At 37.7% G+C, this 26,337-nt stretch overlaps 1 protein-coding gene across 2 annotated transcripts; it reads left to right on the top strand.

The window, feature by feature from the left end:
* The first annotated feature begins 261 nt into the window (after window positions 1-261).
* LOC102220250 (collagen alpha-1(XXVIII) chain-like) lies at window positions 262-24,897 on the top strand. Of its 2 annotated transcripts, none has more exons than XM_023330483.1 (35): window positions 262-311; window positions 1,180-1,334; window positions 3,813-4,378; window positions 5,025-5,045; window positions 5,127-5,177; window positions 5,608-5,661; window positions 5,748-5,792; window positions 5,868-5,894; window positions 5,974-6,018; window positions 6,100-6,144; window positions 8,242-8,295; window positions 9,428-9,496; window positions 10,379-10,447; window positions 10,637-10,705; window positions 11,038-11,106; window positions 11,232-11,300; window positions 11,849-11,917; window positions 12,343-12,411; window positions 14,230-14,301; window positions 14,856-14,924; window positions 15,021-15,092; window positions 15,638-15,706; window positions 15,783-15,851; window positions 15,922-15,990; window positions 16,086-16,154; window positions 16,492-16,560; window positions 17,897-17,965; window positions 18,125-18,193; window positions 18,300-18,380; window positions 18,492-18,527; window positions 19,357-19,393; window positions 20,182-20,736; window positions 21,839-22,026; window positions 23,946-24,228; window positions 24,342-24,897. In XM_023330483.1, the coding sequence occupies exons 1-35, from the start codon at window positions 307-309 to the stop codon at window positions 24,509-24,511; spliced, it is 3,597 nt and encodes a 1,198-aa protein (XP_023186251.1). In that variant the 5' UTR covers window positions 262-306; the 3' UTR covers window positions 24,512-24,897. The 2 variants fall into 2 exon arrangements, with proteins under 2 accessions (XP_023186251.1, XP_014324400.1); XM_014468914.2 differs by having other exon boundaries at window positions 1,133-1,334.
* Window positions 24,898-26,337: the final 1,440 nt, after the last annotated feature.

The raw sequence follows: 26,337 nt of genomic DNA, 5'->3' as shown, positions 1-26,337 counted from the left end.
GACCAAAAATATTTGGTAAGATTTTGTGTTTTTGCAGTGAATTACATCAAATATTTCTAATGTGAATGTGTAGTTTACGATTTTAGTTAATTTTTACCAGCTTCATATTTTCTTCTGAAATAACAAAGCCCAACATTACTGTGACTCACCCAAGATTAAAAGGTTGGCAGTAAGCCACGGCGTATCAGCTCGCCTGCTGCTCCTCTGGTCATGTCGGTCGAGTTTATAAAGACCCGATGTTGTGGGAACAGAGAAATGCCCCGAAGAGCCTCAGATGAATGAACAAGAGTCACTCACCATCACTAAATGAGGTAAAGCAACATTCCAGTCCATTTAAAACCGTTTTCATTTTGTTTAAACTTTTTTTTTTTTTTACTTGTTTGCAGACAAATGCAAAGTTTTAGCTGCAGTATCTGACATCAGGTAGACGTGGATATAGTACCCAAAAATAGTACTCAAGTAAAAGTTACTTTTTTACTTAAGAGTAAAAAAAGTATTTGGTGAAAAGTCTACTCAAGTACTGAGTAACTGATCAAATTATCAATCATTTAATATTTAAAAATTGCAACATTAGATTGAGCAAAATATGAAGTTAAGTGGAAATTTTGGTATTTTAAGGACCGAAATGATATTAATTCATATAAGTAACAAAAAATAATAAGATCATGCAAAATATATTTTTTTCCAAGTCAGTTTCTTTCAATAAAAAACTTTTGAAACTTTAACAGAAACTGCAGGTCTGTGTCTGTTAACAAATTTCTGGTTAAAACATGTTTGGTTTTTATTCAGTGGGTAGAAAATCCGGAAATTTTACTCAAGTGAAAGTAGAAATACTTAATTATAAAATAACTAAAGTAAAAGTAAAAAGTACACCGTAGTAAAAATACTTCTAAAAAAAGTTACTCAAGTAGATGTAATGGAGTAAATGTAACTAGTTACTACCCAACTCTGCTGTTCAGTGTTTAAATCCAAAGTGAAAGTTGTTGTTTACCTGCGGTTCTATGAAATGAATGACTAACGTCACTTAATTTAAATGTCTGATCCATTTTTGTCCGGGTTCTCTGAATCTACAGTCATGCAAACGCCGGCTCTCTGCTTGTTTTGCGTTTTAAACACTTATTTCTTGTATCAGTCTCTCCACCTGCTGCAGGTTCTCAGTTTGAAAATGTTCCTGCACAGAAGTCCAATCAGAGGCGTGGGGCTTTGGCTTCTTCTGCTCGCTTCCACGCATGGCGCCTCAGGCCAGAGGAGGAAGGAGGCAAAAAGCAGCAACTACAAACTGCAAGACGACGGAGGAAATGGTATCTTTGTTACGAAGTCTTTGTATCCTCTTGGTGAGTTTAATTTACTTGATTATTGACAGATTAAAAGGGGTAACATTTATTTGTCTTTTATTTGTTGGTAGGTCTTTAAAAGTCTTGTTCAACCTCTTTTAATAGTTGTTTATTTTTCTACTGAACAAATCCCAAAGGACTTTGTTTTGTTTCCAAAGTTTCACCCACATCGGCCTCTTGTTTAATATATTCATATTACTGACAGCTAATTAAAAACACAATAAACTAAAACAATTACACAGTTCACACCAGCTACAATTAGAAATTATTTTTCTCTAGTTTCTAGTGCAAATTTCTTAGAGCACTTGAAATAAGACAAAACTAACTTACAAGTAACTTTTCAGCAAGATATAGGAGCTTGTTTTAAATCAATAATTCCTCAATATTGATGAAGAACTACTAGTTAAATTGGCAGATTGTTTCACTTGGATCAAGACATTTTTCCCTTGTTACAAGTGAAATACTTTTTTATCAGTACTAAGGAATTATTAACTTAAAACAAGCTCCTAAATGTTGCTGAACAGTTACATGTAATTTAGTTTTGCCTTTTTTCAAGTGCATTAAAATATTTGCACCAGAAACTAAATGAAAAATACTTGGTAAGACTTTGTGTTTTTGCAGTGTTAAACTCTGATGGAAAGTTACCAAAATCAACAAAATGTCACCTTGTAAACACACTTCGATCTGATTTTTAACAACCCAATCATCAATTCATAAACTTCAAAACCTATTTCAGTATAATCAATTTATATCATTCAATGAATTGACATTGAGGGATAAAGTTGGAAAAGTACATTTCCTCTGCTATCAATAACATAAATCCACCATTAAATCTAAAACAAACTTAGGTAATACCTCACTGGACCCGCCTCAATTATCTGATATATTAATGAAAACAAATAATTAAAGTTATCCAGACTATTTTAAAAAACTGTGATAGACAAATATTTAATCTTCCGTCGCAATCATACTTCACTGTGCATGGTTAACAGACTACACAGGAATCTTTAACATAATATTTTTACACATTTTCTTTGTTCACTCATTCTTACTGACCTTATTAATCTTGTTTACCTCATAATAAAGAACAAACAAACAGAAATGCAGGACAAAACTGATCTATGGAGCCCTAATATCATAGAAACTATTTTGTTTGCTATTTTATGACAATAAAGCCATTCTGTAGAACGACACATGCAGCACATCCTTCATGTCTTCCTTGTTTTTCCAGTGCATCCTTTGAGGTCAGGCCAACACTGTGTTCAAACTCATGGCAGCTACTTTTCTAAAGCCGTGTGTGATCTATGCAAACAAAACTGCCAAGAAGAGTACAGATCTCTTTTTGGAGCAGGTTTTAGTTTTAGCCACTTGTAGAAAACTTGAACCCACCAGTGAAGAGAGTGGGTGACAGGACCCAAAATAAATATTATGTCTGTACTGGGACTGAAGTTACTTGTGAGCAAGAAAACATTGTCACAACTGAAAGGTTTTTGGCTAAAGATCCCAAGTGTGACGAGCCACAAGAGAAAATCAGAGAGATTCTTAATGACAATAAATGTGAAATTCAGGGTAGAATCCATCAGTAAATGAAAGAAGAGGAACTTAAATGCCAGGGAGCTGAATTAAAGGAGGCGGCTGATTAGAAACAGGGAGCAGCTGTGAGGAGGGACCGGGCAGGCAGGCTGAGGGAGAGCAAAAGACACAGAGAGCAAATATAACAAAGGAGAGAGGAATAAATAAACTAAAAGATATAAAAAATAAACTAAATATAAAATGACTAGTCAAATGAGAGCTAGATGTAAGTAAATAAACGGCTGGGGAAAACTGATCCAGTGTCTGAGACAGAAATAATAACTAAGCCAAAGCACAAAATGAACTAGTGATCAAAAATGCACATCCTGGTTTTTTGGGCCTATTGAAATATTTCACAAAACTGCAATGGAAACATTTTTTTCACATCACAAACATGATCAACAACCAGAGGTTTCCACTGGTGCAACCAATGAAGAAGACGACAGGAAATAGTTGGCGGATGATAGCGTGGCATGTTTTTTAATGACTTATCACACGTTCGTGTGATTTTAATGGAGTTTCTTATTTAAAAGATACCGCAATTGTAAAATCGTCTTTTTCGACAGTAGCAGAAAATTGACAAAGATTTGGGCAATTTGTAATGGAAATGCAGCTACTGTGAAAGTTGTGCCAGTGCAGAGATTTGATTTTGGACATTCATTGCAAAATTATCAACGTGAAGATTTTGTTTTTTTATAAAACATAATAAGGATGAAGGATATCATATCAATAAATAAAGGATATCAATAAAAAAAACCTACTTGCCAAGTACTAAGAGAGTAGCAGCATAATAAGTAACTAAGCACAAAGTATTTTTGTTCTTGTCAAAGGTTGTGTAGCTCAGGAAAGTAGATCCACTGTCAGCGTTTAGAGTGCTTCACTGTCTGTCGTTTGCTTGACTTGCAGGACGTAACTGTAGCCTGGAGGTGATTTTCATTCTGGACAGCTCTGAAAGTGCAAAAACTAAACTATTCCAGCAGGAGAAGATCTTTGTGTTGAGGTTCAGCACAAAGCTCTCTATGCTCAAGATGACCGGCGTTTCGCTGAAGGTCCGAATGGCTGCACTCCAGTACAGCAGCTCTGTGTCCGTCGAGCACAGATTTGTTGACTGGAAAGACCTGGACTTGTTCCACAGTAAAATCAACGACATGAGCTACATCGGCCAAGGAACCTTCACCTCTTTCGCCATCACCAACGCCACGCAGATGCTGCTGCAGGAAACGCAAAAGGAGGCTGTCAGGATCGCGGTGCTCATGACCGACGGGGTCGACCATCCCCGCGGCCCCAACGTGATTGTGGCTGCCGAAGAGGCCAAGCGCCACGGCATCAAGATCTTCACTGTCGGGTTATCATATGTCTCCTTTCAGAAAGAGAACAAGGAAAAGCTCCAGGCCATCGCAAGTTCCCCTGCGGAGCGGTTCGTCCACAGCATGGAGGACCAACAACTGCAAGAGAAGCTGCTCAAAGAGATGGTGAGTGCAGAGGTCAGATGGCATGGTAACTGGGCTGCCAGATCTGACTGACAGTTTCCAGCCTAAAAACAACAAAAAACAAAACACCCAACTCCCCAAAAAACAGCCCAAATCTCAACCCTGAATGAAATTCATGTTGATAGTGCCAGATATACTCATATATGTGTAATATACCGGTATATATGATCTCGTGTCCCATACGTCAATTATATATATATATATATATATATATATATATATATATATATATATATATATATATATATATATATATATATATATATATATAATTATAAAATATAAGTAAAACAAAATACTCAAGATGAAGACAGAAATATGCTTTACTGTTCCACAGAGGGGAAATTCAAGAAAATGCCAAATGCAATGCGTATTTTTCTGATTGGTTTCCAGTCAAATTTATCAAGTTGCTTTGCTCCTTAAGGTAGAAATGGAAAATTTTCTAAGAAAAATGCCAAAGGAACCGCCCAGCAGCTCTGTTGTGGAGGACTCCTCTGCAAAAAAACCCAAAACTGTTGAGATTAAATAAAGTTTGATGCAAATATATGAGATATTCATCACTGTTAGTGAAGGACAATAAAACTGGACCAAACGATTTCAGACAGATTTTGTTTTGTGTTTCTTGCAGGGAGCCGTCGCAGTGGAAGGCGTGAGTTTGTGGACCAATTTAATCATTTTATTGTGCTACTAAATCTGTAAATTACTGCACTAACAGTTATTTCTTTCTCAGTGCCCACCATGTGTGTGTGAAAAAGGAGAGAAAGGCAGTTCAGGCAGTCCTGTAAGTTTGTAATCTTTAAAAAAAACAAACATGTTCCTGTTTCGAGTTGAAGTCACACAAAAAAGCTTCATCAACATTCCATTAAATAGATTTTCTTATATTGCAAAACTGTTTTTTTGCATGTATTTTAATACTTAATGTTTTCGTGATCTTAAACCAGCACTTTGAAGGCAAATGTGAAATGTTTGTATTTCATAATGACAAGATAAAAATGCAATATAGCCATGTGAATCTCTGAAAACCCAGGTCTGTATAACAACATTATTCAGATTTGTTTACGTTACTAGAACAGCTGGTGCAAAAGTAATGACAGCTTTAGGTTGGTTTTCAAAGAGATTTTAAAAGCCAACCTTAAAGTTTACATGAAGTGTTCTTGAAGAGTGGAAACTGCCTGGTTGTTTTTTAATCGTTGTTCTTATTCTGAAAACAGGGAAGAAAAGGAGACCAAGGCGACGAAGGGCCATCGGGTCAAAAAGGAGCAAAGGTTAAGTTTTAACAAAAAGAAGTGCTTATAAAATGGTTTACTGTTTAATTCTGTGCAACTAAGTGTGATGTGGGTTATTTTTAAAGGGTGAACCTGGATTAAATGGCAAACCAGGAAATGATGGCTCAAAGGTAAAAATATACCAAATCATTGCTTGTTCTGCTTCTAACATCATGATGAATCTCTTATGACTGATGTCTTTTCAGGGATTTCCAGGTTTTAAGGGCAACAAGGTAAGTTACAGTGTTGTTTATTTGCTTAATTTAAAATGTGAGTTTCCTCAGGCATTAAGCAGCTGAGTCTGTCTTGCAGGGGATGAAAGGAAACTGTGGTCTTCCAGGAGGAAAGGGTGCCACTGTATGACTAAAGTTCATTTAAATATTTTATTGAACATCAGGGACGCTGTGCCTTTGTGGTGAGATAAGTCTTATCTTTCAGGGACTTGAAGGACCTCCAGGCCCACCAGGATTAAAAGGAGAACAGGTAGAGCTTTCAGGAGTCTGAATTTTTATATAATTGTGAGTTATTATGCCTCCTTGAACAGGTTAGGATATGTTTATTGGCTATAAAAACATTTTCATTACATTCTAACGGATTTTAGTCGGGTCAGTTCTGTCTATTTTGAGCTTTTTTCAAAATGACCCGTTTTAGGGCTCTGTCACTTTAAATCCAAATAAGCTTCTGCTATCCGCGCCCATCAACTCAACGATTACGCTCACTTGTCAAAATGTGTGAATTGCGGACGCGCAATTATACAAACTGTACAGTTTTGAAAAGCCGAAAAAGAGCCTCCTGTACAACCAACAAGAATGGAGAAAGCTGTTTCTGAACGGTAAGTCAACAACAAAACGCTTGTCATGTCCAGCAGCCTTTGTACAGCGCACACTGCGGTAAAACTAGTTGACCAAAATTCCTGGCGCTCCGCTTTGGTTGCTAGGTAACGCGGCTGGGCTTGGCTGAGGTTGCTAGGTAACGGAGCAGCGCCCTTAGAATGTAACTTGAGGAGGTTTTTGAAACGGTTGATTTTTTTTTGAAACGCCTCAAAACAATAACAGTGTGTAAATGTTAAAGTTATGGTACAAAAACACAATATCTTAGCATTTTTGGTATTTTTTTTTTAGTGGACATATCTACACTTGAAATAAGACAGGTCAGGATACTTAGGAGTTTATATTAAGAAAATAATTCCTTAATATTGATTTTTTAAAAGTACTAGTTATTTAATTTTATTTAATTTATATCAAGACATTTTTCCCATGCTGTAAGGGAAATAATCTGCAGTGGAACTAATACTTTTTCATCAATATTACGGAATTGTGGACGTAAAACAAGCTCCAAACTCTTGCTGAAAAGTTACTTGTAACTTAGTTTGATCTTATTTCAAGTGTATTACAATATTTCCACTAAAATGTAGACCAACAATACTTGGTGTCAGTTTGTGTTTTTGCTGTGCAGACCCTGGTCCCAGTGCCATTTACCACCCTCCAACACTGTGACAACCCCCTGGCAGTAATGTTGTATATAAACGTTCAGCCTAATCCAGTCCGTATCATGCTAAGCTATACCGAAAAACACAAAATATTACCAAGTATTTTGGATTGAGCTTCTACTGCAAATATCTTTGTACACTTGAAATAAGACAAAACTAACTTGGAGGTAATTTTTCAGCACAATATAGGAGCTTGTTTTAAGTAAATAATTTCTTAATATTGGTAGATTATATAATTTGTAGAGTGGGATAAGTGTATTGTTATAAGTGAAATAATCTGCCAGTGGCACTAGTCCCTTTTTAATCGATATTAAGCAATTGTTTATCTAAAACACGATCCTATATCTTGCTGAAAAGTTACTTGTAATTTTGTTTTGTTTTGTTTCCAGTGTATTTAGATATTTCCACTAAAAAGTAGACCAACAATACTTGGTATGATTTTGTGTTTTTGAAGTGTAAGTGGCCTTCAAAAGGTCACATCCGCTCTGATTCTCCTGTTACACCTGGCTGACATTCAGAAGTGTCCGATTCCCCTCCAGCTTTTTTTATTGTTCGTCGAGTATCCATGTTCTCCATTACAAGCACCACGGCAGTCATTTTGCTATCCGGCAGCCACAGTAAAACAAGAACATCAGGATTTGCCCTCATCAGACCATCTGTCTTCCGTTCATTCAACCTGAAAAACTTTAGTCCTGTCTGCACTAATGGAATGTGAGTTTTGGATTATTGGTAATCCCAACACCAAAGCTGTGAAATCCAGGCTTGCAGGATGTTATTCTTCATTGGGATCAGACTTTGTGCTGTGAGATTAGTGGAAGGACCTGGCCACCGTTCTTTTTTCTCCTGCGCTACTAGCAAAGAGCCGGTCTAGCCTTGTTGTTTTATGAGCATGGTCTGATAATCAATTGGAATGAAAGCCATGCTTGTTGATGTTGGCTGGCCACCAAATGTAACACACAATTTTTAACCCATTCATGAACGATTTGATTAGATTTTTTTCTATCAGATGACAAAGAAAAGAAGTTGTAGAGAAAAAAACTTGTTGGTGATAGTAAAGAATGTTCCCATGCGGGTTTTTTGTTTTTTTGCAGGGCGAAATAGGACCAGTGGGAGACGTTGGGCCTGAAGGCCCAGCAGGACCTAAAGTAAGACTTTATAATACTTCTAATTTCAATGACTAAAATCACTTTATTTTTTTACTGACTGCACAGTTTTTCAAAGCCTGTTTCTTTAAGGGCAATTTAGAAATATTTGTTTTGTTTTTTGGCAAGAACAAAAATATGTTGTACTTTAAAAATGTGAAAGTTACAATTGCACAAAAATATGTCTTCACAATTGTCACGATAACAAATTTTGCTGGACGATAAATTGTCCAGCAATAATATTATTGCGATAAACAATATCATAAAACCATTTTTAGTAATATAATGGTGATGGCATAACAATGCAAGGACATATTAAGAAAGATCTGATTGAAGGCTCTGTTTATCGCAAGAAGAGGTTTGTCCATCATATTCTTGCTGATTATTATTAATTATTCTTATTTTTAAGTATTTGCTGAGATGTGTTGAAGGACAAACTGAAAGGCTAAACGTGCATAAATACAATAACAAAACAATCACACTATGAAGATATTTTATTTACATTTCTACAAAATAAACTATTATTCCTTTAAATGTTAAAATTTTTTAATTTATCAAAGCTTAAAGTCAAACTTTATAAACTTTATTCTCATTCTCTATAACATTTTAAATCTATTCTCTATGGTTAAATTCAAGCATTTATAGGAAACCACTGGAGCCTTTGGTTTCCTATTTTTTTTTTTACATGTGAAAATGTTAATTTTGGAACTTTTACACATGTGAAACATGGTTTTAGAATAATTTTTCAGTGTGAAAGATTAGTTATGGTTTTAGAAATGTTTTATCCATATGTGAAATGTTTGGATTTTGAAAAACATTTCTTCAAATTTGAAAAATACATTTGGATATTCTCCTTCTCAAGTTAATTAATTGAATACTCAGGTGTAATCCACATGTATAAAATGTGTAAAATATGTGGAGTTGGCATTTAAAAAGCTTTAAATAAGTTTGTGTTTTGATTTATGGAGACAGAAAAACTTTGTATATTCATTCAAAGGTTTTATTTATAAATTAATAGCAGCCATACTGGTTGGGTTTCTGTGTAATGTTGCATACCAGTGGTTACTGGTTGCAATTTAATTCAACATTTTACCAACGCTGTTAATTTGCCATGATGTGACCCTGCCTCCCTCAGGGGGACAGAGGGCATTCTGGTGAACCTGGACCACCAGGGGACTTTGGGATCGGTCCTCCGGGAGCCAAGGTGACTTCCTTATACAATCTCAATAAAACATGTGATCCATGTCTGAGCTTTCATTTCTACTTTAGAAGAGTAAAATATGAAGCAAAAATTTAAAAAAAAACACACACAATCCCAATTTATAGAGTTCATGTGTAACTGAATCATTTTAAATAACTTGAAACTGCATTTTAACTTCAGGTTTTGTGTCACTGGATTTGGTCTTCAGGCTGCAACTAATAATGATTTGATAATTGCCTCTTTTTTTTCAACTAATCTGTCGATTAATCGGATAGAATTGGCACAATCTGGAGATTTTTCATCTAACCACCTACAAATTATTTTATACAATGTTATAAATACATTGAAAGATACAAATAAGAAAATAATTTAATTTTTTTATAATATGAAAATCATTTTATTCACAACATTCCTTTAATGTACAATTGATCATTTGTAGCAAAGATTGGATTTGCTATTTAAAAGAAAAACTTCTAACATGTGAAAAGCTCAACATTTTATGCTGACCTTAATAACACCAGGACGGTGTAGAGGTGATGTGGTGATCATTGTTTTGATTAACCATTTAATAATTGCATAGAAAACGGTGCTTAATAGGAAATTTTTAAAAAGTATTTAAACTGGGTGAAATAAAGCTACGCCACTCAAGGAGTTTTGGTTACAACATATTTACAGACAAGCGGTCTTTTGTAAAGTTTTGGCTTAATTACTGCTCTGAGTGTGTTGGGTTTTTTTCAGAAAATGTTTTTTTTAGTCTGTGTACTCCAGTTAACGATTAATCAAGTACCAAATTAGTTGCCGATTATTTCAATAATTGATAAATCATGATTAATTGCAATTAATCCAATTAATCAGCCCTAGTTTGACGCTTCAGTCTGCTTACAGGGTGAAAAGGGAATTCAGGGAAAACCCGGTGGAATTGGACCAGCTGGGAAAGGAGATCCAGGACCGCCTGTGAGTATGAATATACCGACTGACTGGGGCTCTTCTACAGCACTATTTCTGTTTCCCATCAGAAACAATGAAATGTTCGTTTTCCCTCACACTAGTGACAAAGTTAACAGAAAAATAAAAAGGTGTTATGGATGATTTCCCCACAGCAGTATAAATAAATGTTTTTATTCAGATCAGTATTTCTTTTAGGGCCCCCAAGGACCAGCCGGACCCCAAGGAAAACCTGGAATCCCAGGAGAAGGGTTTCCAGGACCAAAAGTGGGTAATTCTACAACGCTGGCATTCAGCCTTGCACAAATTTCTCATGTTTATGGCTGAAAATATTTTTAGCACATAAGGTATTATTTACAATTTTTATTATTTTTTTCAGATTCATTATTAAATTAAATTTGTGATTTGTTTAATTTTATGACTCAAACAAAGTCTTGTCAAAAACACGCAGAGTGATATTTGACTTCAGTAAAAAGAAAAGTAAAAAGAAATCTCCTTTACTTAAAATGTTTTTATCCCTAGAAGTAAAAGCATACATATATTTATAACCTGGATATTTTGTGGCCACTCTATGCTAAATTTAGTCATTTTTGTTGCAGGGGGACAGAGGATTTGAAGGTCCACGAGGAAACCGCGGGCCTCCTGGTATCGGGATCAAAGGTGACAAGGTACAGAAATAAAACACAAATTATTAATTAAAGTTAACTGTCTCCAGTTGTTTTTTTGTTTTGTTTTGTTTTGTTCTTGTAGTTGTCACATTTTTCAGAACTGGTTCTGTATTCATTGTCTTCAGGGTAATTATGGGCTTCCAGGACCCCAAGGTCCAGTTGGTGAACCAGGAATTGGACTTCCTGGGGAAAAGGTACAAATTAGATTATGGACGCAACTCATTTATGATTAATTGTCATTAGTTCCTATCAAATCACTAAGAACATCCAGTTAGACCTGCTTTTTAGTGTTGTAGTTTGGCCGCCATCCAAAAGAGGGCGCCACTAATTATCCTTAAAGGCAGCCAGGCGATGCAGGAATAAAGATGGCGGCCATTACCTGAATGGTAAAGAGAAACGCTCTAAATAGTGTGGGATGCAAAATGTACTTTAAGTAATTATGTTATGAAATATAAACACTCGATTTGTGTCTACAGAATCAATTTGTACAAAAATGAAGCACTTTCCAAACCTTGAAAACACCACATTGAAATTCAAGGATTTCAAGCACCCATATAAACCCTGTGATATTTTTTTTTCTCTTGTGAATGTTGATGATGCAGAACACAGTAGACTATTTAAGTCTAACTTAACTTGTGGAATAGCTCAGAAAGAATGGCAGCAAATGAAAACCTCCAGAAATCCCCACTAAATCTCTGCTGTTTAATTTTTAAAGTGTAAAACCTAATGTTCTGTCTCTTAGGGAGTCCAGGGTCCAGTTGGACTTACAGGACCCAGAGGAGCTCCAGGAATAGGACTAACGGGGCAAAAGGTAAGGACACCGTGTCTAAATTTAAAGGTCACTGTTGTTTGGACTGAGTTAAATTTACATGAGCTGTTATTGGCGAAGTAATTAAAATACAAACGTTGTTCTGCATTTAGTTCAGAGAGTTAAGCCAATTTATTTTAGATTTGAAATTCAGATTAGAGTTTTATTTTCAATGTAAACGTTTCGATTGGACTCTGTTTATGGTCCAAACTGAAATGTACCATGTTTGTTTCTTCAAATTCCAGTTTATTTTCACAAAAACCAACAGCTTATATGTCTACCTAACAACAGACAAATGTATGTTTTATATGTTTGGATAGTCTTTTTTCTACCATTTGACTTAATAAATGGAACAAAACAGTGTAATACAGACTGCTACACCAGTTTTACTGTAATGTTAAAATTACTTTCTGACCAATAATTTTTAGGGGAACCAGGGTCTCCCGGGTGAGCCTGGACTACCAGGAGAGAGGGGAGCGGGAGCACCAGGACCAAAGGTACATTAACATGTTAATTTCAATTAATAATTACATACAGTAGATTTTAATGCAATTAACTGCTTCATTTTTGTTACTTTTTACATACGAAAGTCCCAAGCCGGAACCTTTGTTGTACGTTTCTGGTACGGCCATAAATCTTAGGCACAGGCTAAATCCACAAACAAAGCTTTGACTGACAAGGCCGCTTCTCTGGGCCCACTTGGGGTTAATTTTCACTTCCAAAAACAATCTGATCTGATGCTGAAAAAGGCTGTTGAGTGCAATTTGTGCTAAAAGTAAATGTAAATGCTAAGCAAATCCACATAATTTCTAAAGTAGTTTTTGTAGGATTTTCATGAATGATCGGGGGTTGCTGAAACACATAGATGGGTTTAATTGCACTTTTCACCAATCTGATGGTTGAATAACCTAAGAAACAGATTAGAAACAATAAATATGCCTATTCCTCCCCTTGGGCTGCCTCCTTATCGTGGTGGAGGGGTTTGAGTGCCCCAGTGATCCCAGGAGCTATGCTGTCTGAGGCTTCATGCCCCTGGTAGGGTCACCCAAGGCAGATAGGTCCTAGGTGAAGGACCAGACAAAGCGCAGCCTGAAGACCCCTTAGGATGAGTTATAACAATGGACTTGGTGTTCCCTCGCTCGGACACGGGTCACCGGGGCCCCACTCTGGAGCCAGGCCTGGAGGCGAGCGCCTGGTGGCCAGGCCCATGGAGTCTGGCCGGGCTCAGCCCGGGCTGGCCGGGCTCAGCCCGAAGAGGAGACATGGGTCCCCCTCCCATGTGCCCACCACCTATGAGAGGGGCCAAATGGGTCCCCTCTCATAGGTGTGATGGCCGAGGGAGGGGGCCCTGACGGTCCGATCCTCGGTTGCAGAAGCTGGCTCTTGGGACGTGGAATGTCACCTTTCTGGTGGGGAAGGAACCGGAGCTAGTGTGTGAGGCTGAGAGGTTCCGGCTAGAAATAGTCGGTCTCACCTCGACGCATGGCTCTGGTTCTGGAACCAGCCTCCTTGAGAGGGGCGGGACATACTTCCACTCTGGAGTTGCCCACGGTGAGAGGCGTCGGGCAGAAGTGGGCATACTTGTTGCTCTCCATCTCGGCGCCTGTATGTTGGGGTTTACCCCAGTGAACGAGAGGGTAGCCTCCCTCCGCCTACGGGTGAGGGGCGGGTTCTGACTTTTGTTTGTGCTTACGGGCCGAACGACAGTTCAGATTACCTGGGAGGAGGCCCGAGGGAAGACCCAGGACACGCTGTGTTTCTCGGCTGGCCTGGGAACGCCTTGGTATTCCCCCGGAGGAGCTGGAACAAGTGGCTGGGGAGAGGGAAGTCTGGGCCTCCCTTCTTTAGCTGTTACCCCCGACCCGACCCCGGATAAAGCGGAAGAAAATGAATGGATGGATGGAAGGAATATGTCTATTTACTAATTTAGCACCAAAAATGGTTTTTGAATTGTATATGTCTGTTTTGTAGATGTATATTTTCAATTATAGTGCAATTAAATTTTATTAATTACAAGCCCTGCAATTAACTCAACAAAAAAATCAAGTCTCACCACTAAAACACTTTTCTATTCATATACTATAAACATCAATGTGTAGAGTAAATTAGCTACTAGATGCACCATCCAACAAAAATATCTTAACTTTATTTTCCTCAAAACTATCAGGAACATTTTCTGATTGCTCAACCAAGACTTTATAAATTAGATGGGCGAAAACATAACTTATTTATTCTTTAATATGTAACCCTTTTTTTTTTTCTACAAATCTGAGAACAGTCTAATCCTCATTTTTATCTCCTTTTCCTCTCTTTAGGGTGATTCTGGAGTTCCAGGTTCATCAGGATTCCCTGGTATACCGGGAGAGGACGGGAGTCCAGGACAAAAAGTACAATTTAAGCACTTTTCTCTTTTGTTAAAATTAGGGATGCAAACAATTAATCGATTTACGATTAATGTTTATCATATAAAAAGTAGTTCTAATCAAATAACTAATAACATCCACTTTAGACCTCTTTTTTTAGTGTTGTAATTTGGCCCCCATCCAGCAGAGGGCGCCGCTGGTCATCCTTAAGTGGAGCCGTTGATACAAGAATTAAAGATGGCGGCGGGGCCAAACGGCTCAAAGGAGGTGTGGGATGGAAAATGCACTTTATGCGGTTCTGTTTTGAAATATAAACAAGGTCCTAAAGTTATCACCACAATAATGCTCAACCGAACTGCATGACGGAGCAGCGTCAGAATATTTCGATCGGCAAGAGAAAACTTTTTTGTTTTGTTGTTTAAATCAATGAATTGTTAATCGATCAATAAGATCAATCAACGTTAGACTTACTCATTAATCTATAACTTGCATCCCTAATGGACCCGGATTGGAACATTTCAAACCAGCTCGTTATTTTTTCTGTATTCTATTCTGACTTTATTTTAAAACAACAATAGGGTGATGTTGGTTTGCCAGGACCCAGAGGACCTGATGGGATTCCCGGGAGAGGAGTTCCTGGAGGAAAGGTAGCATTTAATGGACATTTGTTGAAGAACAAAATGTTGGGGTTTATTCTGTCTGTTTCTGATTAAAGTAAAACATTTTTGATGACACCTTGGCAGGGCGACAAAGGGGACAGGGGCAGCAGAGGCCAGCCAGGTCCGTCCGGTCCAATGGGACCACTGGGTCCAAAGGTATGGGAAGCCTGAGTAGGAAAATCTGTTAATGGAGTGAATTATTTTTCAAGGTACTTAAAAGTATGACGGAGTATTGGGGCCATAAAATTTAAATTAATTAATCAATTAATTAATCACAAGAAAAAACTAATAAAATGATGAGAATAAAATTGTATGGGAATAAAGTCAAAATATTACAAGAATAAAATCATAACATAATGAGGAGGAAGTCATAACATTGTGAGAATAGTCATAATAATATGAGGAGAAATGTATAATGTTTCCAGAATGACGTCATATTTTGTGAACGAAGTTGTAATAGAAAATAAAGTCCTAATATTACAAGAATAAGGTTGTGATATGACTTTATCATCAAATTACTATAAAAAATACTGTTATTCTCATAATATTATGACTTCAGTCTCATAATTAATTTTTTTAATTTTCTGATTGTGGCCCTAATATTATAATTATAATATGTATAAAAGTCTCGTTACACTAAAAGTGAAATCTCATGATTTTTCTTTTTTAAAAATGTCCTCTGATAATTATTTCCGTCTTAGGGCGATTCAGGAAACGTCGGACTGCCAGGAGCGACTGGACCTCCAGGGAGGGGCATTTCTGGTCCCAAGGTCAGTGGATGGTTCTCAAACTAAAACCCTCGCATCTTTCATGAACAACAGTTTCCTTATTTATTTTTCTGTTCAGGGAGATCAAGGCCCACCAGGTCCAGTTGGACAAATGGGAGAGCCTGGTGTTGGTTTACCTGGACCCAAGGTGAGACCAGTTCAGGTTTTCATGATCTTCACTGGAAATCTTTAGAGTGAGTCCAAGTCCGTTTCTGCAGGGCGACCGAGGGCCGCCTTGTCCTCCTGGGCCTCCAGGACCGAAAGGTGACGGTTTCGTCGGCCCTCCAGTGAGTATCAAACGACTCAAGAAGATTTTTTTTAATTCATTTTGGTGTTGCAGGAAAGTCCACTAAGATCTGGGATGTGTGTCGTTTTTTAAAAGGGACTCCCAGGACCTCCTGGCCTGCCAGGAGAGACTGGACTTGATGGCATTGGTTTGCCGGGGCCCAAGGTAAATGTCTCACCATCCAGCATGAAAACATGATTTCATGAACAAAACTTTAAACAAAAAATTTATAAAATAAATAATATTTTACTAAAACTCCAATGTTTCTATGATGTAAAGAACCACTGATGTGTAATATAAATATAGATTGTAGAAAAATATAATGGAAAAAACAATCTTTGCTAATGTGCAGTTGCAATTATGCAGCTTGTACATCTTGAAAAGCAAAAGTAGAGCCTCCTGCACAACCAACAGGAATGCACCAAGTGGTTTCTTGGTGGTAAAAACTAATTTATTAATAAAACCATCAATATATGTTGTCTTAAGCCTGTTTGATTTTCAGGGGGACAGGGGTTTTCCTGGACCGCCTGGTCCTGCTGGGCCTCCAGGAATTGGTCTGTTCGGTCCTAAGGTAATCAGTTAACATTTAATACAAATTCAGAATAAAATATTTTTGGCTTTAATTAGAACTCTGGAATCTCTCTGAGTCACTGGAGTAGAGAGGATAGTAAGCCAAAAGATTTTATGTCTGATCTACAAACAGGTTTTATAAGATACAAACATATTTTTAAAGGTGACCTATTATGCCTCCTTTAACTGGTTAGGATAAGAATATGGGCAATAGCAAAACATGTTCACTACGGTTTTTGCACAAAATCATTCTTGATGAGATTTTAGTCTGGTCAGTTCTGTCTATTTTGAACTCCTTTCTGAATGAGCCGTTTTAGGGCTCTGTCACTTTAAATCCAAATAAGCTGCTGCTGGCCACACCCCTCCCAACTCAATGTTTATACTCGCACGTGAGAACGGCTGCAAAACAGATGCACAATTATGCAACCATACATATTTGAAAAGCAGAAGTGGAGCCTTCTGCGCAACCAACAAGGATGCAGCAAATGGTTTCTGGATGGTAAGTCAACAACAAAACACTTGTCTTTTCCAGTAGCCACTGTACAGCGCATACAGTGGTAAAACCAGTTGACCAAACATGCAGGAGCTCCACATTGCTAGGTGACGGGCTGGGCTTGGCTAGGGTTGCTAGGTAACGGCGCAGTTCCTGTGGAATGTGACTTGACAATCTGGAGGTTTTTGTTCACTCGAACTGGACACAGGCTGACCTGTATGGATATTTACATCAACCCAGTGTGGGTAGTTATTTTCTTTGGAGAACTCTATATCAAGGTAGCAGTTTAAACCCAGAGCACCGTGTTAGCTCTGGTTGCGCAGCTCCACGTGAACCGCAGGAATAACTTGTAGTCGGGGTCTGTTTGCGGCCATTTGCGCGTTGAGCGAGTGGTGAGAATGATTTATCGTTGTGGACAGAATTATGTCCGCCGTTTACATCTGAACACGCTGCCCTGCGTGTGGCTCTGTCTTCCCTGTGGAGTTTCTGTATGGCCCCGGGTGGTCGGTGCGAACCAGCGCTAGCCTCATCATGCAAGTTCAGCCTTAGCAAGTTTTCTGGGGGAAACCCTGAAAAAACATTAACTTGTTGCCAGAAAAAAGCTGGGTGTTTTTTCTTAATCACTTGGATTATTTTGAGAAGCAGTAGAAACCCAAATGGAAATATAAAACCGTTAAAATATGTATTTTGCATAATAGGTCCCCTTTAAAAAAAACTTTAAAAAACTGTGCTGTTAGGTTAAGTTTTATAATTAAAACTTAATTATAAAACTTAACGTAATAGCAATCAAATGGCTTTACATTGCTATTACTGTCTGCAATTAAACAATATTTGTTTCCTGCAGGGTTCACCAGGTCCGGCTGGACCTCCTGGCCTTCCAGGTTTACCAGGAGAAGGTGCACAAGGAGAGAAGGTACCAATTTATTCTACACTAAAACATTGGTAGTTGAATTACTGTATAAAATACAACATACCCACATCTACACCGTTGTTCTTAATAAAAACCACTTCCTTCCTAGAGATAGTGTGGCTATGTTGTAACCCCTCATAAAGGGAGTTTGTTTTTTTCCAGGGGGATCGTGGATTTCAGGGGATTCCAGGACCCAGAGGTCCTCCAGGACAAGGTCTGCAAGGAGACAAGGTACTATTTAAATTTTTAGATTTGTTTTTGAAATAAAACTTTATTGTTTATGTTTTTAATTATGTGAGAAAAAGATGAAGATGTTTGAGTTACTTTGCTCCTGCAGGGAGACAGAGGACTCAGAGGTGAGACTGGAAAAAAGGGAGACAGAGGACAGACTGGACAGTCAGGAGACAAAGGATCTGCGGTAATGCACTTTGTCACCAGATATTCTATCACTGGTTGATAGTTTGTGATTTTAGTTAAGTTTAAGTGTTTAATTCATAGCTCATTGTATATGACCTGTTTTGAATAACAGGGCAGAATGGGGCAGAAAGGGGAAGCTGGACTAACAGTGAGTGTAAAGAATTATTTTTCATTAATAAATGCTTTAAAATACTTTACAAACTTCTAATCTGAAGCCATTTTGGGTCCAAGATGATTTATACACCTTGCAGATTTTAGATTTGAAATGATTTTCATTCAACCAAAGATTTTGTAATCTGTAATATGTTTTCAAAACAGCTAAGCTTTCAGCAAGTATACTGTATAAGACAGGGGTGTCCAAAGGGTGGCCCGCAGGCCATTTGCAGCCCTCAGACACTTTCTTGCGGCTCCTGACTGCAATTAAAAAAAGAATTAAAATTTGCCCCCCAGGCAGAAGGTTGGTTTAAGCAAAGTCTTTTTGTTTTTCAAAATGGAGCAAAAAAAAAAAGATCAGACTAAAAATATTTTTACAGTAGAAGATTCTGACTACGACAAAAGCAAACTTTGCTCCACCCAGATCTGCTTTTAATAAATTTACTAAACTTGGATAAATACAGGTAGTATTTTCAAATAAAGAATGGCGCAAATCTTGTTTTTATTTATTGCTGAGAATTTATTTACCAAATCTGTTTTGTTTTTCAATTGAGACATAAATACATTTGAAAATTGGATGCCTTTCTTTTAAGGCGGCAAACCTGCAAAACTCTTTACGTTTTATATCTACAGTAATTTACAAATCAAGAAATCTGACTACTTCACTTGATTAAAGTACTGAGGCTTAGTTTATTGGTAAGAAGGAAAAACTAATTTTCCTTTGAGTCCTTTTCACTTGATTGTGGTCCATGTGACAAAACGTTTTGACATCCCTGGTATATCATCTTAGTTTTTAATCAATCTTTGCTCTTTTTTTCCCATAGGAGACTGAGATTATAGAGCTAATCAGAAAGATATGCAGTAAGTGTCTAATTTTAGCTACATTAGCTGCTTTTGAATTACAAATGTGCCCAAAACCTTGTCGATAATCTTCTGTCAAATTTTTTTTTCCCGCAACTGCAGTGTTTATTACATATGAACTACATTTAAAATCGCAGGTGAATAAGTTTGTTAATGCGATAAGTCATTAAAAAAAACATGCCGTGCCATCATCCTCCTGCCATTTCCTGTCGTTATCTTCTTAGTCGTTTCTGCCAGTAGCAACATCTGGTTGTTGATCACGTGACGCATGTGATGCAAAAGTGTTTCCATAACAGTTTTGAGAAAAACACAAATTTTCAGATGGCTGAAAAACCACCTGATGCTAGTGCAAAACTTTTGATCGAAAAACTTTTATTTTTAAACCGCCATGTTTCCAACTGATGCGGAGAGCAGCTGCATTTCCATTACAAATGTCCACAAAGCTTTGTCAATATTCCGCTAATGTCAAGAAAACACCATTTCCTACTACTTCCTGTCGTCTTCTTCAAAGTTTCCACCAGTAGTAACATCCGGTTGCTGATGACATCGTGCAATACGAAAAAAAAGTTGCAGTTTTGAAAAATACACCAATTTTGATAAGGCTGAAAAACCACCGCATCCTAGTGCAAAAACTTTTATTGAAAAACACATGAAGCAAATTTAGTTTTGTATCTCCAATTTGCGCAAATTTATAGTCAATGGAAACGCAGCTGATGCTGAGCGTGACTTCCTCTTACCAATGTAAACCTTCTTCACCTTCCTCTGTTTTATCTGCTCTTCCTCATCAGACTGTAGCGAGTCCTGCAAGCAAAAACCTCTGGAACTGGTCTTTGTAATCGATAGCTCAGAGAGCGTAGGGCCTCAAAACTTCCAAGTGATCAAAGACTTGGTGAACGCTGTGGTGGACCGCACCACAGTCAGCTGGAACGCCACGCGTGTGGGTGTTGTCCTCTACAGCGACATTAACGTAGTCGTGGTCGACCTCAAGCAGGAAGCCACAGCGGACGAGGTCAAATCCGCAGTTTACGCCATGGACTACCTGGGCGAGGGAACCTACACGGGCAGCGCCATCGAAAAAGCCAACCAGATGTTTGAGGCGGCACGGCGGGATGTGAGGAAGGTGGCGGTCATCATCACAGATGGACAGACTGACACAAGGGACGTGGTTAGCCTGGAGAGCGCGGTCCTGAAAGCTAATGAAAGTCAAATTGAGAGGTTTGTTATTGGCGTTGTGAATGAAAGTGACCCCAACTCAGAGGAGTTCAAGAAGGAGCTCAACTTCATCGCCTCAGATCCTGACCAGGATTACATGTTCCTGATCAAAGACTTCAAAGTGCTTAAAGGTGACATGTTCATAATCTTATGGCATTTTTTTACCTTTAGCACTAAGCTACAGCTTGAACCAATTGTTTCCAAACACTAACATGTTTTCCTTCACATTAAATCACTCTAAACTTTTCCTATTCAACTCAGTTAATATCAGTAAAATATTCATACTTGGTAAATGCCAGGATATTAGGACTTTGCACAACATTTTCCAAAGTCAGAAGTTTACATGCACTGCTCCTTTTTCTTTTTGTGACTGTTTTCACCATGTAACTTATTCATTAAAAATGTCTCAGTTTAAACTAAATAGTTAGCAAGCTAAATATTTTGTTAATAAACTGAATAGGTAGCTTCAAACGAAATATTTAACTAAAAAATATTTGGTTTTTGCTATATATGTTGCTAATAAGGTAAATATTTAGTTGGCAGTTTGGAGCTAAATATTTAGTTTGTGAAGTAAACTTTTAATATAAATTACAATTATAAATGCCCAACAGCTATCTATGGTACATTCAAGCACACTGTGTACAACTCCTTTAAACTTTTCCCCATCCCAAATGTCTTATATTTATTTAATTTGAAGCTAAATATTTAATTAGCCAGGTCTGATCCAAATTAAATTTAGTTTAAACTAAACATATAGTTAAATATTTAGGAAGCAAGTATCAAGTTTTGAACTAGATATTTAGTTTCTAAATATATAGTATGGAGCTAGATATTTAGATTGTAAACTAAACATTTAACTTGTTAAATAAATATTTAAATTGAAACTGACACTTTTAAATTAATGAATAACATGGTGAAAATATGTTTCTTTCTCTTTTCACAATTAGTCAAAAGAGTGGTCAAATTATTGGTTTTAATGTCTGACTAATCTTAAAAATATAACATTTAGGGCGCATTCAAAATATACAACCGTCATTTTGCAACACATCGTGGGGCCAGAGAGCAGATGTTCCCATAAAAGTTAACTTCCTGTGTAGTGGATATTTAGATTTTTAAAAAAGCATAAATAGATGTGCATATTTCAGACTGAGTTTTGCTAACAAAAAACAAACTGCTGGCCTGAATGAAACCCAACGGAGCTTCAGGCTCATGGTTGATTTTTCGGTTTTGCAGTTCTTGAGAAAAGACTCCTGCGGTGTGTCTTTGAAGAAGGAAAGGTTGCCCTCTTTGACCACCCAACGATAGCCACGTTCCTTCTTCCTGGGATTTCACAAGGGACTGGTAAAAATGGAAGAGCTCCATTTAGGACTGGTGGAGACACTCCCACTTTCCCAGGAGACTCCAGGAGGGACAAGATAGTGGTAAGAAGAAGGAACTTTTTCTCTTATCTTGGTCACAACAGTCCAACTTTACCTTATCAGTAGCTGCTTTTCCATTTCAAAGTAGGGCTAGGCGATGTATCTAATATACTCGATGTATCGCAATATTTTCAATTTACGATAGTTAAAATGGCTATATCGCAACTATCGAGAATAAATTGTTCAAATAATAAACTTCCGCCGTCAAATTCACTGCGAGTATGGTTTATCCGACACCCTGTGAATGCATCACTAGTTCCTCTCCCGCCCTCCCAACCTGAACATTTTCTACCAATCACGCTGTGAGAAGGAAACAAACGATACGATGACAGGAGAGTTTGAGGCGAGCGGCTGAATGAGACGGTAACTGAAGACGAATCAGATGAACTAGTCTAGTTCCGAAGAGAAACAGCGCTGGATCAATAATTTGGCAGTGGTTTGGATTTTATATGGAGGATGTCGAACAAAATGAGGTAATTTGCGAAACATGTTATAAAACTATTGCCACAAAAGGTTGTACCACAAATTTATTTCACCACCTACTCAGACTATTCGGTTACATGCCGTTCATAGCCGCGCTGCCGCGGTAGAACTAGTCCGTTAAAGTGAAATTGGATTTAGTGGCATTTAGTGCTGGGAAATGGGAAAAATAACTCAAAACTACTCTTTTTTTTTTTTATTATCTCGCTCTTGTCGGCATTATGATACACGCAGACTCGTTGCCATAGCAACAGACAACAACGCAACTTTCTGTATCAGTATTCAGCACCAAAAACACTCAAACATAGAGCGTAACATTCAGTTCGTTACAGTTTTATGCTTTTAGACCTGATGTGTATTTTGCTTTTATTAATAAGTGATCACTGTGGTAGATTAGCCACCGCTGCTATTAGCCACGCTAACACAGCGGTGGTTGATTAGCTAATTTAAACACCTGCTTTACTGATGATCTGTCCAAAACACACCTTATTCCACAGCACATCTATTTGTTAAGTTTGTCAAAGTCAAGCATAACTGACCTACGTCCCTCTCCCTTGCCATTTTTTTTCTAAGTTAAAACTTATTTCTCACCTTGGTATCTAGTCACAGTGTAGACAGTTCATAGCAAAACACGGCATCCTGTTTTATATGAGCTTACATTTAAGTTTAGCAGGGAAATGGGGGCGGGAACGTGCGTGGGTGACATCATGCTGCAAGGGATCTATAGTTTAAAATAACATTGGAGCTCATTTACGAATATCGTGATATATATCGTGTATCGTGATATAGCAAAAAAATATATCAAGATATTAGATTTTTCTCATATCCCCCAGCCCTATTTCAAAGGTGTGCAAAAACTTTAGAGATGTTCCAGAAATGGCAAAAAACACAATTTTCCACATGAATGTTTATTTACATGATAAATCATTAGATAATATGCCGTGACATCATCGTCCTACCACTTCCTGTCATCATCTTTGTTTTTCCTGCCAGTAGCAACATCTGGTTGTTGATCACATGACTTGTGTCATGTGAAAAAAAAACCCCAGAAATTTGCTTAATGTAAACACAGCAATGTCGTAAAAACTCATTTTGATAAAAAGATTTTGCGCCAAGGTCATCGGGGTTTTTCAGCTGTATCAAAGTTGGTGCGTCTTGCAAAACTGCAATGGAAACATTTTCCCATAACAACCGGATGTTACTACTGGCAGAAACAAAGAAGAAGACTCACAGCGTTAAATTTATTTACATCAGATTTGAACTGTTTCTTATTTAATGGAAACACCCCAATTGCGAAATTGTTTTTCAACATTAGCGGAATATTGACAAGGTTCTGCGCCCATTTGTAATAGGAACATAGATAAGTCTCCTTCTTTATGGAAGGGGTCACACTTGCTGATGAGCAGTTTATTAAGTTCATTTAAATATATATTTTTTAACAGCCAGGTTACCCAGCATCCCAATTAGAGCCGGAGTTGGTCCTTCCCGAGAGACCAAACACAGACGAGGACAGAAATCCTACAGAACCTCAGAGGTTCCCCTTCTTTGACAGGGAGCTTTACCGACCTGTAGAAGAGTTCCTCCCACCGTTTGATGCAAACAAACCCAAACACCAAGAGCCTGGAGCCAACGGACAAGCCGGTGCTTCAACGAGGGCTCTGACCAAGAAAGAGTCGTCTTTGGTAATTTCTCCTCCACTAAAGCCATCAGACTCCTGGAGATCAGGTACAATATTTGGACCGAAGAACAGTTTTTGAGTTCAATCTGTGAGGAATTAAGTTCTATTTCCAGACCAAATCTTGTTTTCCTGAGAACTGTGACATTTTTTCCACTAACAGCGGGTTGCAGCCAGAACCTGGATCCAGGCCCATGTCGGGACTACGTGGTGAAGTGGTACTATGATGCCACATCTAACTCCTGCGCCCAGTTCTGGTTTGGCGGCTGTCAAGGAAACCAAAACCGGTTTGATACAGAGAAGAAATGTAGAGAAACCTGTGTAAAGGTCTAATTCTCTTAGGAATAAAAATGTATGTTATTACGTAAACACTAGTGAAACATTTTGGTCTGATATACATGTGACTGTTCCAGTAATTTCCTCTTTAGTGCTTTCATTTCTCTTTATTATTGAGCATTACTAACCATGAAGTGATTAGATCAAATCAACAAATGATTACAATTTTACAATGTAAGAGGATGGTCATGAATAAATGTATGTTTTCTTTATACTGTTGACAGGAAATGTTGGTATATTGTGTGAATAAAGCTATAGCACAGAAAAGGACTGGTCTGCCAAGACTGCAGTCCCTCCTGGTGGTTGATGAAAGATTTATACTAACAGAAACTTTAAATATGAAAAAGGCTGCCAAACATGGAATAAAATGAATTCAACTAACAGGTGATGGTTTCTAGAAATTGTTTTTGCATCATTGTTTGTCCCAAGTGTAAAATTAAGCTAAATATTTGCTTGTCCTCCAATTTGACAATCTTCTAATCAGAGAGATGGCAAATATTTATTTATGTTATTTCAACTTATTTTATAATAATAATTAAACATTTGATTTTACGGTAAACTATAATTAAACTTGTATTGTTAAAAATTAGATTAAATGTTTTTATTTCTGCTTCTTTCCCCTCATCTTCCTTCCAAATTTGAGGCCCCATTTTGAAAAACCTGTCCTTCGTAGGATGGGCTATACAAAACATGTTCATTACATTTAATTTTGTTGAACAAAATCATTCTTAGATAATGAGATTTTAGTTTGCCCAGTTCTGCCTATTTGGAGCTCCTTTCTACGGTTTCCCTGAGGTGCAAACCACTACAACATTAACGAAACCACTACAACACGGAAAGGGTACGTCCCAGTAGGAGACCTGAGAGATCGCTGATTGGACGATTTGATGTAATTATTGTGCCCCAAAGCAATTAAATAATCACATCAAAAAGTTTGAAACATTGTCCTTTGTTTTTGTATTTTTTATTATTCCTATATATAATAATGTGTGAGAGATTGTGTCAGTGGCATTCATTAACTTGAAATACTTTGCAGAACGGCACTTTATGAAGTTCGGTCCACTTACTTGTATTAGCTTGCAGGGAGATAAGCTACTTTCAATATGGCGGACGCTATAACATATGCAACAACCTCAAGCGATAATTTCCGGTTCAAAAGCACTGTCGTCCAATCAGCATCTCTCAGGTCTCTAACTGGGACATACCCTTTCCGTTTTGTTAATGTGGTTTCATTAATGTTGTAGAGCTTTTGAATTTATGGCTCTTTGCACCTCAGCTTCCGCATTCGGGGAAAAGCGGCTCAACCATTTCCGATCTATTGAAAATGGCTCTTTACACAGGGTGTTTGCAGGGCTTGTCCAAGGTAACAGTTAATAATGTACATGATCCGAAGCCCCTACTAGTAAGCTGGAGAAAGGTTTTAAGATGTTCGCCTCGTTATACACAGATACGAAGGTGAGTTTTACTTTCTTTAAACTTTGTGGCTAACATTAGCTTTAGCTTATGCTAGACATTCTTCTTGTAAAAATGTGCTATTTAAGTATCTAAACATTTTTCATCCATTCTAGCGGACAATGTTTTTATCTTGTTTTCAAGTATATTATGTGTGTTTATTGTCGTTAGTGTCAGAGACCAAGTAACGGGGATTTTACGGTTCAGGCTTTTTGCTTCTGAAGCCTGAGGAACAACAAGCCCATAGCTTAACAGTAGAGCAGCTCTGGTGTTGGAGTTCTAGTTCAGCTGATGGTTCAGGTTCAGTTGTTGCTTTTAGAAAAATATAGCCGTGTTCCTTAAGGTCTCCGTGTTATTTCGCTTTATTAGTT

The sequence above is a fragment of the Xiphophorus maculatus genome, chromosome 3 (genome assembly GCF_002775205.1).
Source record: "Xiphophorus maculatus strain JP 163 A chromosome 3, X_maculatus-5.0-male, whole genome shotgun sequence".
NCBI classification, from domain to species: Eukaryota; Metazoa; Chordata; class Actinopteri; order Cyprinodontiformes; family Poeciliidae; genus Xiphophorus; species Xiphophorus maculatus.
The sequence above is the reverse complement of the archived record's forward strand: the minus strand, read 5'-3'. Positions and strand labels throughout refer to the sequence as shown.